This window comes from Urtica dioica, chromosome 10 (genome assembly GCF_054948205.1).
Source record: "Urtica dioica subsp. dioica isolate 48M chromosome 10, U.dioica_male_clone48M_v1_H2, whole genome shotgun sequence".
NCBI classification, from domain to species: Eukaryota; Viridiplantae; Streptophyta; class Magnoliopsida; order Rosales; family Urticaceae; genus Urtica; species Urtica dioica.
The window spans coordinates 17018441-17033048 of record NC_142765.1 but is presented as its reverse complement, the minus strand read 5'-3'; the positions used below and the strand labels follow the sequence as shown (position 1 = coordinate 17033048).

The 14608-nt window shown below is 41.1% G+C and overlaps 1 protein-coding gene across 1 annotated transcript; it reads right to left on the bottom strand.

Moving 5' to 3' along the window:
- Positions 1-6115: 6115 nt before the first annotated feature.
- On the bottom strand, positions 6116-8951 carry LOC149383604 (dof zinc finger protein DOF5.6-like). The gene is made up of 2 exons (XM_089627612.1): positions 8731-8951; positions 6116-7429 (listed from the first exon to the last, which is right to left on the bottom strand). The coding sequence occupies exons 1-2, from the start codon at positions 8785-8787 to the stop codon at positions 6500-6502; spliced, it is 987 nt and encodes a 328-aa protein (XP_089483738.1). The 5' UTR covers positions 8788-8951; the 3' UTR covers positions 6116-6499.
- Positions 8952-14608: the final 5657 nt, after the last annotated feature.

Sequence of the window (14608 nt, the reverse complement as noted above, 5' to 3'; positions counted from 1 at the left end):
AACCGGGATCTCTCTGGCTCGGCGAAGGATGTTGGAGCGGCGGAACCCGGCGAAACCCAGAGCGAGACGCCGGAGAATGAAGACCAGGTGCCGAGGGTTGCTGAGTCTGAATCGCGAGGCGCGCCGGAGAGGACCACCGGGACTGCTACGAAGGAAGCCAGCCGGGATCTCACTGGCTCGGCGAAGGTTTCCCCTGAGGCGCGCCGACTTCAACCGGGGAAAAGAGCCGGGAAAGCCGCCACGTCGGTTGTCTCGGGCTCCGGGTCTGATTGCCATTTCGAGAGGGGCAGCCATAACCCTATTCCGAAAGGAGAGGTTCTTTTACCTGATTTTGGGGGGTTAGTAGGCAACGGCTCTAAGCAGGTGACCTCTTCAGAGAAATTCAGAGCTGCAGATAAGGAGGCCTTGTCCTTTGGCGTCGGGCGCGAGGTTGGAGTTGTTGAGGTGGGACCGGGTCAGAGGCTTTCCTCAGAATGAAGGGCTGGGTGCTTCCCTCTGGGCCCGAAAAATGTTCAGGCTATACCCAGGAATGGGCTTAGTTTGAATTTGGGCCAGGGAATGTCATTTCCTTCTGAGGAAAGCAAGGGAAATTTCGGTTTGGGCCAGGATGCTAGTCCCACGAAGCCCAAAGTTGATTTAAAGGGAACGCTACATCCTGGAGCCTCTGGGCCGTCCCCCTCTTCTAGCCGTGGGAGGCCTGGGCCCGCTGAAAAGTTTTCTCCAGCGCCTAAAAAAATTATTTTAGGCCGCAAGCTTGATCATTCCCACGGGAGGGAATCTGAAATGGGCAAAATGGTGGGCGGGGATGACGTAGGTGGGCCGGGAAAGAGAAAATCTAGCGAGAGGATGCGAGTCGGAAACGTGAAGAAGATGGCTCGACTGTTTGAAGCCGGTGGGGGGAAGCCGAGCGTGGAAGACCAGGCTCCCGGCTGCGAGACGAGGCCTTCCCTTATTCCTCAGGCGAACCAGGTTAGTCTTTCTTTCCCGTGCTCTATTTCCTTTCCGATTGATCATGAGATGTTACGGACCTCAAATGAGATGGTCTCGGAGACAGTTATGGGTACTAATAACTTAGGAGCTTCTGACACCTCGGATTCGACTAAGGACGATTTGACAGAGAGAGCGGCGCCCCTCATGGAAAAGGGCCGCCGATCGCAATGATAGGCGTTATTTGGAACGTCCAGGGGTTGGGTAACCTCGGGAAGAGGTCAGCCCTCCTTGCCCACGTTCGAGACCATAGCCCCGATTTTATTTTTCTTTCGGAGACTAGACTTCGGCGAGAGGGGGCTGAAAGGGTGAGAGTTTTGTTGGGTTTTGATGGTTGTATGACGGTTGACTGTCTCGTTAGGAGTGGAGGCTTGATGTTACTTTGGAAGGAGCCTGTGAGATTCCTACTCGGGACGTTTTCGAGATTTCACATTGAGGGAGTTCTGGTTAGCGAGTTAGGAGAGAGTTGGAGATTTGTGGGTATCTACGGGGATCCTGTGAGCACCCAGAGGAGGCATACTTGGGAGCTTCTTCGTCGCCTCCGGAATTCTTCCACGGGTCCTTGGTTGGTTGGGGGCGACATGAACGAAGTTGCCTCCAACTCTGAGATTAGAGGAGGTAGAGACAGAGGCCCCGCCCAGTTATCGGCGTTCAGAGAGATGATTTTGGATTGCGACATCCACGACTTAGGTTTCGAGGGAGACCCTTTCACCTGGCGCAGAGGAAATATAGAGGAGCGTCTTGATAGATGCCTTGCGAGTCACGAGTGGAGTGATCTTTTCCCTTCGGCCACTGTTCGACACTTGAGGTTCTGGAGTTCGGATCATAGACCGCTTCTTCTTCTTACAGCGGGATCTCGAGATCGCCGGCGGAGCAGGAGGCCGAGGCGTTTCTTCTTTGAGGAGTCTTGGATAGGTGAGCCTGAGTGTGACGAGCGGATCCGTAGAGCTTGGGGGACGGGCCAGAGTGGTGATCAGAGTCCGAGCTTAGCTGATGCGATTAGTCAGTGCAGACAGAGCCTCTCCCACTGGGGCGTAGAGAGGAACAGAGAGATCAGAAATAGGATTGAGAAGCAGAAGAAGATTGTTGAGCTCGCGGGACAATCGGGCCCGGCCTTCAGCATGGAGCTCTTCAGACGGGAGGAGAGACAGCTCGACGCCTTAGTTCAGAAGGAGGAGCAGTACTGGAGACAGAGGAGCAGAGTGTCCTGGATGCGGTGCGGGGATAAGAATACGAAGCTTTTTCACCGCAAGGCTTCCTCTAGGAGGAAGAGGAATGCTATCAGAGGACTGGAAGACGAGCACGGGGATTGGCATAGTGGAGACACGGAGATTGAAAGGATCGTCTCTGGTTACTTTGGCGACATCTTCTCTTCAGCGAGGCCTTCTTCGCAGAGTATTGAGTTAGTTTCGGCGGGCGTTCAGCCTAGGATCTCGGAGGCTTTGAACGCCGAGTTGGAGCGCCCTTTTGAGCCAGGGGAGGTGAAAAAGGCGCTTTTCTCGATGGATGCGATCAAAGCTCCGGGAAGTTACGGCTTTCCCACGATTTTCTACCAGAGATATTGGGACGTAGTAGGCGAATCGATCTTGAAGACCTGTCTTGGGATTCTTAATGACGGGGATGAGGTGGCTACCATTAATGATACTGTGGTCACCCTCATTCCCAAAGTCGAGGACCCGAGACGAGTCAGCGATTTCAGACCGATTAGCCTGTGCAATGTGATCTATAAGATAGTGACCAAGTGATTGGTCAATCGTCTTAAGACTACTATGCACGATGCTATTTCTGAGTCCCAGAGCGCTTTCGTTGGAGGTAGACTGATCTTCGACAATGTCATGGTTGGTTTCGAGGCTCTCCATACGATGAAGCGGAAACGCTTCGGAAATGGAATGTGCGCGTCTCTCAAGCTTGACATGGCGAAGGCTTTCGACAGGGTCGAGTGGGCCTACCTGGAGTCGATGATGCTGAGACTGGGTTACTGCCCGCGGTGGGTTCACCTTATCATGAGATGCGTTACCTCAGTCAGATTCGCTTTCAACATCAATGGTTCCATCCGAGGCAGTGTGACTCCTTTTAGAGGCATCCGCCAGGGGGACCCTCTCTCTCCTTTCCTTTTCCTCTTCTGCTCTGAGGGTCTCTCGAGCCTCTTTCAAGCGAGCGAGGATGCTGGAGCGATTTCAGGAGTCCGGTTCTGAGATCTTCATGTGTCTCACCTTCTCTTTGCGGATGATAGCTTGGTTTTCTGCCGAGCGATACCTGACGAGTGTGAGAGGGTTACAGACATTTTACGGACTTATTCAGAGGCCTCGGGCCAGATGGTAAACTTTCAAAAGTCCGATGTTTGTTTCGGTACGGAGGTTAGCGATGAGGAGGGCGAGGTTTTGGCTCAGATCCTTGGTGTTAGGAAGACGGACTGCCATAAGCGATACTTGGGTCTCCCCGCGTTCACTGGTCGGAGGAAGGCGGAACTTTTTGGGTTTGTGAGAGACCGTGTTTGGGCTAAGATTAAGAGTTGGAATGGTATCTCCCTCTCGCAGGCTGGCAGAGAGGTCCTCATTAAATCCGTCCTTCAGTCGATCCCCAGTTACGTGGCCTCTTGCCACAAGATCCCTCTACGTTTGATTAGAGACATCCATTCGGCGATCGCCAGATTCTGGTGGGGGGGTGGAACGGCGACGAAGAAGATCCACTGGTGCAAGTGGGAGGACCTCACGCGACACAAGTCAGATGGCAGGATGGACTTCAGAGATCTGGAGAAGTCCAACCAGGCCCTTCTGGCTAAGAGTGTCTGGAGGCTTCTCAGGAGACCAGATAGCCTGGTAGGACGAGTCTATAGACAAAGCTACTTCTCAGACGGTGATATCATGACGGCTCTCCCTGGCTCGTGTAGCTCTTCCATTCGGCGCAGTCTTCTTTGGGGTCGTGAGATCATTCAGTCTGGTTCGAGATGGCGGATCGGGGACGGTGAGTCTGTGTTGGTCATGGGCGACAGTTGGGTTCCGAGGGACAGACCAGCCACCTGGATCGACCCCCCTTGGATTCCCCCCGATATGCGGGTAGCTGAGCTTATGAGATTCGACGGTAGCTGGGACGTCGATCTTATTACAGCTATGTTCGGGGTGGAGGACGCTGCGGCGATCCTGAGCATTCCGTGTGGTGGTGAGGATAATCCTGATGTGCGTCGCTGGCATTTCACTGAGAACGGAGAGTACTCCGTCAAGAGCGGCTACCGTGTAGCGATGGAGAGAGCCAGTACTCCAGTCGCCAGCTCTTCTGATCCGACGGTGATGAAGAAGTGGTGGACGAAGTTCTGGCATTTGAGAGTTCCTTCTAAGGTGAAACTCTTCTGTTGGCGAGTCTGTTTAGGCCGGATCCCGGCCAGAGCAGTCTTAGCTAAGAGGAGGATCACCTCTGACGACAGCTGCCCTGTCTGTCAGGAGGCGAGAGAGACTGTTTTCCACGCTTTTTTGGGTTGCAGGTGGAGCAGGAGAGTCTGGAAAGAGGTGGGCTTCGGCCACATTCTTCCGCCCTTCAGAGACGGCGACGTTTTCGACGCTATCCTCAGAGCGACTGAGACCCTTGAGGTTCGTTTCCATGAGCTTTTCATTACCATTATTTGGGAACTTTGGAACCACAGGAACAATGTCTTGGCCGGGAGATCAGCTTGGAGCCAGCCTCAGCTTGTCCAGTGGACGGTGAGCTTCCTCGAGGAGTACAGGGCGGCCACGGTTGGGGAGACTCCGACGAGCACGAGGGTGACTACGACCCCCAGATGGACCCCACCTAGAGACGGGACCCTCTCGATTAACGTCGACGCGGCACTCGCTCGCGACCGTGGAGGCTTCGGTGTCGGTTGCATAGTTCGAGACCACTCCGGAGAGGTGATCGCCTCGCAGACGCTTTTCCTGGCTAGGGGGTTCTCCCCCCAGCTTGCGGAAGCGTTTGCTGTCCTCCAGGGCATAGAGCTAGTTCGCAGCGTCGGCGGCAGGAGAGCGGAGATCCAGTCTGACTGCTTGGGGGTGGTGAGGATGATCGATGAGGGCGTGACGCCTACAACAGAGCTTGGGACGATCTTGCACCGCATCTTCAGAGAGGTGAGGGAGCTTGAGGTTTTTCGCATTTTGCATATTTCTCGCCTTTGTAATGTTGTTGCGCATAATCTAGCACGCTATGCGGTTAACCATCACTCGTCCTCGACCTGGCTGGGTTTAGTCCCGCCTTGTTTGGAAGAGGCCATTAGGGCCGATGATCGCGAGTTGAGGTCTCGCACGGCCTCCTAGGGCCCTGTTTGTTTGAGCTTGTTTCTGTTTTCTTTCCGTTGGTTCCTGTTTCACTTTTATCTTTGTAACCACAGCTTTCCTCCGCCATACGTGAGGGCTTTTATGATATTCCGTGGCTCCGACCACGTTTCCTCAAAAAAAAAAAAAAAAAACATAAATGCTGAAATGTATCTAACGAAAAAGAGAACTCGTAGTAGTGAAATAATATCTCAGCATTATTATGACAATATATCCATGCATTTAGAATTTATTTTTAATATTCATAAAGTTAATGCCCATTTACCTCGATAAGATCAGCATGGAAAAGAATTACAGCACTTTTTCCAGTTCTACTTCTTCGGTTCTTCAGAATCCTATGATGACAATCATTAGAGGGTCCCACACTAAAGTACAATCGAATAGATCCACATGTAAATTTTCATATATTTTATAAAAAAAAATACAAAATTATAATAAAGAGAAGAAGAAAAAAAAAAGTGACACAAACTTAGAGAGTGAAAAAACTTTTGTATATGGTCACTGAAATCTCTGCTTTGGCTCTCCTTTTGTGTCTTTTGTTTATTTCAAAATCTCTCAACAACATAAAGACAGCATTCTAAAACCACTTTTATGATTTGATCAAATAATAACTTAATCACTAGTCCAACAATAATAGCTTTATCAAACCTATATGCATGCAAAAAATATGATAAAATTCAATCCACCTTAATTATAATAATAATAGTATACGAAGAAAAAAAAAATCAAAACGGTTCCCGTATCTTCCTCGGTATTGCATCAAAATCACAAAACTTTGAATGTATAGCACGCAAGACACCAAATCAAAAGAAACCAAAGAGAACAAAACGCATGAAAAGCAGTCATTTTTTGACTCTCCTGGTTTCATTCACACTCTTTAATAATCAGTCTTTTACATATACATGTTAAAGACAATAATTAATTAAAAAAAAAAAAAAAAAAAAAAAAACAAGAATGCCTTCACAAAAGAGAGCCAAAAAAGAAAACCATATTATAATATAACACATATTTAACATACCCTAAACAAAGCGACACGTACTAGTAATTAACCAAATTATCGTCATGACCAGTCACACAGAAACAAACCCTCCAGCCAAAAAGTAGTGATGGTGAAACTAAATTAAGTAACTAATCATAACTCTCAATTTAGCTTAATTATATATATATATATATATATATATATATATATATATTATAATATAATGTAATAATCATCAAACTAGAGGGTTTGTTGTAGTAGTAGTTGTAGTGACATTGGATGATTGCCCATAATTGTTCATCAAAATCCCTGAAGAAGACCAACCACCCAATCCATTTCCAAGACTATTATTATTATACGAACCCTGATGATCTTGCTGCCAATTATCCAACGACAAAAGCTTCGGCTTCACATCTCCTCCGCCACGTGGATCCTCATCAAAACCACCGCCGCCAAACGGCATCATCAGCCTCTGACACGCGTCCATTGCCGAAGAGCCACCCGCCACGTCACCACCACCACCGTCCATGATATTCCCAAACGGCGCGTGAAAGTCACCGTGGGAGTCCATATTCATCATCATCAGCCCGCCCAGATTCACCATAGCACTGTTCCCCATGAAGTCGTAGCCGCCACCACTATTAATGATATTATTACTCCGGTGATGTGAATTACCGATAATACCCTCCAACTTGCTCTCAGTGAACTCCATGGGCATAAAGCTGGGAACGCCGTTTTCGGAGAAGTACTGATGACCACCGCCCTGGTGGAGCGGAAACGACAGGTGGAGATCTGTCGTATTGGGAATCAGCTGGTGGTGGTGATGAGAAACGACAGGGGACACGGTGTCGTTTTTCTTGTTGGAGGAGGGTTTCTTGTTCTTGCGGCAGCCACCGCCGACGGGGATGTTTCTGAGGGTCCCACCTTTGGTCCAGTAGCGACGACATGTCTTGCAAAAGTAGCGTGGCTGGGTTAGGCTGTAGTTGTTGTAGTAGCAGAACTTGGTGTGCGTTGACTCGCACCGAGGGCATTTTAGGGATTGGTCGTGTGGCGGTCGGAGACGACGCTCCATGCTCAGCGGTCGAGAACAGCCAAGGACGTCCGTCGGGGACATCGGCAACGGTGATGACGTGTCCATTCCCGGCGAGTCCTCGTGGCTCGTGCCCTACAACACAAAACGACACGTACAAGTTTAGGCTTGCTATATATATTATTATCATTTGCTATTATCGCCCCTGTTTTGTCACATAATTATTTTATTTAATTTTTTGAAATTACGCATATTAATTTGCTATTACATTGTCACATTTTGTTTGGACCTACGAGCTAAACTAACTGGCAAGTAAAATGAGGATGTCTATAATGCTGCTATCATTGACTTGCATTATTAATTAAAGAACTATATTTGCAAAAACAAAAAATCAAGGAGGCTGATTTGTAAATTTGAAGGTAAAAAATATATAAAAAAAATAAAAGTGGACAAAAAGTGCAAAAATAAAAAAATTGAGGGGCTATAGCCCACCCTAGACTGATATATATATATATATATATAATGCATAATCATTATTTTTGTTTAAATGACATCACATTTCGTTTGGAGCTACGAGCTAAATTTAGCTAAATTTAACTGGGAAGTAAAACGAGGATGATGTCATATTATAGACATCTTTTTTTTTAGTTTATAATGCATTATTGTTCTTCTGAGACAGAGAAAGAGAGAAATTGTAGTTTGCTATCTAGTTCATACTTAATGATGACATTCTTTTGGCCGGTTATAATTGAGAGAAAAGAAGTCGATTACATAGTCAATCAAAGACGAAATAATGGACTTTTTTTTTTGGTTGCTGGTGGGTAAAGAAGACGAGCGATACGATAATATTACGTAGCGCTAGCTAGATTCGTTTTGTCATTTTATATATAGCATATTAAAATGTAAATATAATATGTTTGAGAGAGGGTTCAAGTAATTATTACAAGTACGTAGCTCTGTACTGACAAGACCAGAACAGAACCGGAAGTACTTTGTTGGACCGATTTATTTAATATATTTCAAGCCCAGAGACGATAAAGTACCGATGATGATCATACCGTTATCATTTTAATTAAACAGACCTTCAACAGAGATTAAAAAATAAATAATAATAATAATTTAGGAAACTGATTATAATAAGTTATGACTTTGTCGTTTCCTAGTACATTATCTTAGCCGGATTGTTCATCACTCATGTGCAAGATGATAAAAAATAAAAATAAAAATAAAAACCATTTCAATCCTTTCTACAGCAACACAAAGAAAGGAAAAGCACATGTGCGTGTAAAATAAGTATATCTGTAATTAGATTGTTATCTGTTTGTAGTTAAGAAAAAATCCCAACTCTCTTCTCTAATTGAAAGAATATGGTACCAGTTCAAACATTTAAGTAAGCCTATAAAAAAGCGTTGGATATATATAAGTGAATTAAGTACCTGAAGCCAGTCAGAAGATGAAGAATCCATGCAAACTTGCAGAGAAGTTAGGGCCATATTTAAAACCCTACCAAGTTTTCAAACTTGATATCTTCAATTCCAAAATTCCCTCTGTAAAACGCAGCTGTAATATCTCTACTTAATTAGTTCAACATCCCTGTTCCTACTATAATATGATCGAGAGAGAGAGAGAGAGAGAGAGAGAGAATGTGAAGGTCAGTGTGTGGATTGGGGTTTTTGGGTGAGAAGTGAGAACTATATAACAAGGGAAGGGGAAAGAGAAAAAGGCGGTTGAATATTTTGTCTGTATATGTGACTGTGAGAGCTTTCAGAGATTTATTTAGAAACTTGGAATCGAGTATATTGGTACTGTACCAGTTCGGGCTCTACGGTGTAATACTGGTGTCTCTCTCTGACATAATGTCATGGTTCTCATGAATAATTTATGATATTACTCATATTATTATTAAACGGTGTGAAAAAAGAAATTAAAATAAATAAAAAAGAAAACTAATCACATGGAATTACGCCGACGGTGAGCAGGCGAACACAAACCTAAGGTGGGTCCGCACTGTGTCGATACACTGCCCCCAACAAAAATACTGGGTCCCACCTCAATCGAAATGGGATTTGAACTCTTAATTAATTGTAATGTATATTAAAGTTTGAAAATCAACTGAGTTATTTATACTTATGGATGGTAACGATTTTTATTTTTATTTTTACTTTTTATCTTTTAGTTACAATTTAAATGATTTATTAAAGAAAAACTATTATATGCAAACTCAGGGAAAATATAAAATGCCAAACGAGCAATTTTCGCAATGAAAAAAACATGTATAAAAAATGCCAAAATTGAAAGAAAAATAAAATTACAAGAGATCCTTACTCTAAAAAAGGATTAAGAATCTATCAAATTATTGTTTAATGGATACATTCTCCAAAATTTAAATGTATCGATATTTCATTCATAGTACTTATAAGGATTGACTTATTTAAAAGAAATCTTAATTACTTATTTGTAAATCGAACATGATAAACCTCAGCAATATCAGCGGTCGCTGATGTCTAATGCACGATGAACTCCACATGCAGGTGAGTCCCACCTGTATTAGACATCAGCGACCGCTAATACCGTTGATATTTATCATCGCTCTTTGTAAATATTTTACTTGTGATTATTAAGTGATGGTTGTACATGAGGTTTGATACTATTTATGTGGTATATAATAAAAATTATTAAATCTAAAACAAAAGAATTTTAAATATTTGTATCACTGCCTAGTTCAAGTTTATATTGAATTTTTATATTGTTATTACTTATCATTTTTGTCAATAGAACGAAAAAGTAAAAATCGTACGTTTTGATTTAGTATTATTGTGTTCGAAAATTTTGTTTTTGTATTTTTAAATACTCATCCTTAAATTTTAGATATGTGTTGTTTAAATTTATCTTTAGGTATTAAAATTATAATTATTCCATTTTGCTCTCACCTAAATTTATAGAATGAAACACCGCATTTGACGATTTGAACCAAGCAGGACTTGTTGAAAAAATTCCTTATGTTTTATATTGACATGTAATCTCTATGAGAAAAGTAATACAAAACGGATTGTGACAAGCATAATTTAAAAAAAAAAACATCTTTCGAACGGGATGACCTTTGGCAAAATAAAACTAAATGTATCAATGATCAATGGCAATTTGGTCCAGACACAAAACACGAAACCATTACGACACGATTTAGAGAGGATTTGGATAATAATAAATGAGTCGATTCTTAATTGGGTCGAACACGCTAACACGATTAAATAATGGGTCAAAAACACACGATTACGGTAACACGATTAACACGATTATGACCCGCATGAATATGACCCAATTAATACGATTGCGAGTAATAGCATGATTACCATCAAGTTAAACATGATTAATATTATATATGTAAAATTATAAATTTATAACTATAAACATAAAATCGATATTAGAAAGTATGATGGATAAAATAAGCTTTTTTTTTATCAATATCAATTCACGTATGATAATATATAGTCAATAGTGTTGAAACCTTTATGACATGATTTATTTGGCAAAACAAATTGTAACATAGTTGTTCAAGCCGGAGCATCAACAAGTCGTTCAAGCTATTTTAGTCTGCGTACATGCGACTTTTTCTCATGCGAAATCAGTAACTAATTACTTTTGGTTAGTTACCCGATTTTTTTTGGAAGAATAATGTCAGATTTAGAGAATCCGATTGATTTGATTTTTCGCATAGGATTCGGGAACCCAACCATATATATCCCACCTAGGGTTTATGCATGGTTCCCCGATTCCTTAATTGTTTGGCAAATTCACGAAGCCTTAGTTCTTGTGTTTGTCTCTATATTCCAGAGTACTTTATCGACAATAGACTTAGAATAACTCATAGCTTTTGTACTGTCATATTGAGTGTGAGATCGTGCTTTGCAAATTGGTGTGCTATTGATCTTCAGATGAAACATAGAGGGTGATTCTCTAGATCTGAGGGGATCAGATTCACATCCATTGGAGATAGTCAAAGAGAGAGGTGTTTGCGAAGGGGTATCAAACTTAATATTCCTATAACTTTCATTGATTGATTATAGTGGATTATTTTCACACAGACGTATCAGTCCCCCTGAATAGGTTGTTTATACCGAACAGGGTTACCAATTGTCTTGTGTTCTTTATTGTTTTCTGTTTGATTGTCTACTGTTTATCATCTTGATTAATCTACTTGAAACCAATCAATTGTTCAATAAGTTTTTCGACCTACAACCTGAACAACCATCTTAATCATGTTAGGTAATTTCAAATAGTATATCAACTAACTTCACGAGTGCAATAATAATCTATCGAATTAGTTGTTTTCATATTCAATTTTATTGATTAAATTAATTCCGAACAAAGTCTTTGTCTTCGTCCTTCTTCTTCGTCATTCTTTTTCGTTCTTCTTCGTCGCTATGTACATAACTCAAAATGTTAGTTTCCTTACTGAAACAACATTACAAATTGCTACATTATACTACATTGCATTTTCTTTGAAAGTATTTGGTTTTAGCCTGGAAGTAATTGCTTTTAATCTATCTTTAATAGATATTTGCACTGGAATTATTTAAGCAGTTCCACACCAAGTGAGCTAGGAAATCTTCAACAGTTGAAGAATCGGTGAGTTGTCTTCTCGTCCGTGACTTATGGTCTTTTATGCGCTCACAAAGAAATTGTTGTTCCACAGACTTTAGAAGATGACCTATTTGTATAGGAATATTTGGGTGTGCTAAAAAGTCTATAGACTCAATTTGTTCATTAACTATGCAAGATATTCTTTCGACTTGTATTAACCATTACCGTTACAGCATTTCACAAATGTGTACATAAATTTGTGCTAGTTAAATAAAGTTTCTTCCCATGTCATATTCTGTATCTTCGTCCTTGATACTGCAAGTGTAAAGTGTGTTTGTTTTTGTTGTTCTTTTTTTCTTTTTTACATGCTAAAAATGGATTGTGATTCTAAATCAGTTGAATAAACATTCGATTTATCGATTGAGGAAGTTAGTGCAAAAAGAAAGAGGACGAAAATCTCTGAGGTGTGGAACTATTTTGTTGAACTCCTCATTGGAGTTGACTAAAAAGCAAAAGGCCAACTATACTAGATGTGGGACAGTTCGTGTCGCAGGTACAAAGAATGGACTGGTAGTATGAAAAAGCATCTTGAAGAATGTCTATGAAAATCTAACGAAGATAATGGTCAACTGTTGTTGACTAAAAGTTGTGGACCTTTGACACTCAGTGGCGGTAAATTTAATATGAGAAGTTTCGTGAATTGATTATATCAACCATAATTAAACATTAACTGCCCTTTTCTTTTATGGAGGACGAGGAGAGAAATATTTCAGTATTTGCATTATGATATTCAATTAGTTCCACGAAACACTGCAAAGGCTGATGCTATAAAATTGTACCATAAAGTGCAACTCCGACTCAAGAGGTTGCTAGCGAATGTTTCGGGTCGAGTTAGTTTTACATCTGATGCGTGGACCTCATTGACTTCTGATGGGTATATATGTCTCACTACTCATTTCATTGATAAAGATTGAAAATTGCAAAAACACATCCTGAATTTTAGTTATATGTCACCACCTCACACTGAGATTGTGTTGTTTGAGAAGCTTCATGATTATCTTAGTGATTGAGACTTGAGGAAAAAGTTTTTAGTGTTACATTAGATAATGCTTCTTCGAATGGTGTTTTCGTTGAGTTATTGAGGAGTCAATTGTAAATGAAGGGATTCCTTGTTTCTGATGGTGATTTGTTCAACACGCGATGTTATGCTCTTATCCTTAATCTAGTTGTTCATGATGGTTTGAAGCAAATTGCTAGCTCAATTGGTAAGATTTGGGATAGTGTCAAGTATTTCAAAGGATCTCAAACTAGAAAAGATAAATTCCTGGATTGTGTGAAGTTGGTTTGTATGGTTTATACCAAATGGTTGGGTCAAGATGTGCCAACTAGATGGAACTCCACTTATCTCATGATCGAGAGTGATACACATTATCGATGTGTCTTTCAACATTTACACCTGAGCGATTCCAACTACGAGTATTGTCCTTCGGAAGAGGAGTGAGAGAAAGTTGGAAAGATCCGATATTTTTTGAAGTTGTTCTAAGATGCTACCCTCAAGTTTTCGGGTACCAAATATTCTGCTTTGAACTTGTATTTTCCATTTATATGACAATGTTGTGTGACTCTTCAACAATATATACAAAGTGGCGGCGATGAGTACTTGAAGACTATGGCAACTCAAATATGGATTAATTAAGTTTCAAAAGTATTGGTCCAACTTCCATCCTACTCTAGCTATTGCTTGCACCTTGGACCCCCGATACAAGCTGTACTTTGTTGATTATAGATATAGAAAGCTTCATGGAAATGATTCTTTGGAGTTCATGCAAGTGAAAAAGAAAATGTTCTCTATCTTTGAAGATTATCGTGAGAGATCAAAAATGTATTAACCACATCCACTTGCCGACAAAAGTCTAAGAAAGGATAACGATCAACGAGAACCAATAAATGAAATCTTCAACGTATGTGAAATATAATTTTTATTTTTATACTATAATAGTCTTAAATTTAGTTATATATACTTTCTTTTATGGAACTTGTCTTGATTTATTTTAATTATTTAATGTAGGATTTTGATGATATGTCTCCCTCGGAATTTACATGTTCTCAACCAAAAACCCAATTTGAACTTTAATTAGAAGAACAAAAAATGGATAGGAACATCAAGTTAGACATCATCGCTTATTGGAAGTTAAATGAATGTCGATATCTTATCGTCACGACAATGTCCCATGATATATTAGTTGTTCCCGTTTTAATCGTTGCTTCAGAATCTTTGTTTAGTACCGGCGTTAGAGTTTTGGGTACATATCGCAGTCGACTCATATCTCGCACTGTCGATAAATTAGTTTGCACTCGTGATTGGCTATATGGTAATTATGTTTTTTATTTTATTTTATTTTATCATTTTAGTTTTATTAGTCTTGAATTTATTTTTGTGTTGATATATTTAACTAATTATAAAATTTATGTAGAATCGAATGGAGAAGCCGATGGTGTCATAAAGACGTTTTGAAATTTAAGTTACATGACAATGATATAGAATCCGAAGGTTCAAGTATTAGTGTTGACTAAAACTAATCATATGTATTTTTTTTATTTATTTTTGTGGAGGATGATTGTATTTTAGAGTCTTATTTTTCTATGACTACTATGTTTGTGATAATTTTATTTTGTTAAAGACTATTTCTTTTTCTTATAACTATTATGTTTTTTATAATTTAATCGCAATTA

Bases quoted from the DNA above. Each gene is read 5' to 3' on its own strand.
- LOC149383604 (XM_089627612.1), bottom strand. From the start codon at position 8,787: ATGGCCCTAACTTCTCTGCAAGTTTGCATGGATTCTTCATCTTCTGAC. The intron at 7,430-8,730 runs GTACTTAATTCA...TTTGTGTTGTAG, and splicing joins CATCTTCTGACTGGCTTCAG to GGCACGAGCCACGAGGACTC.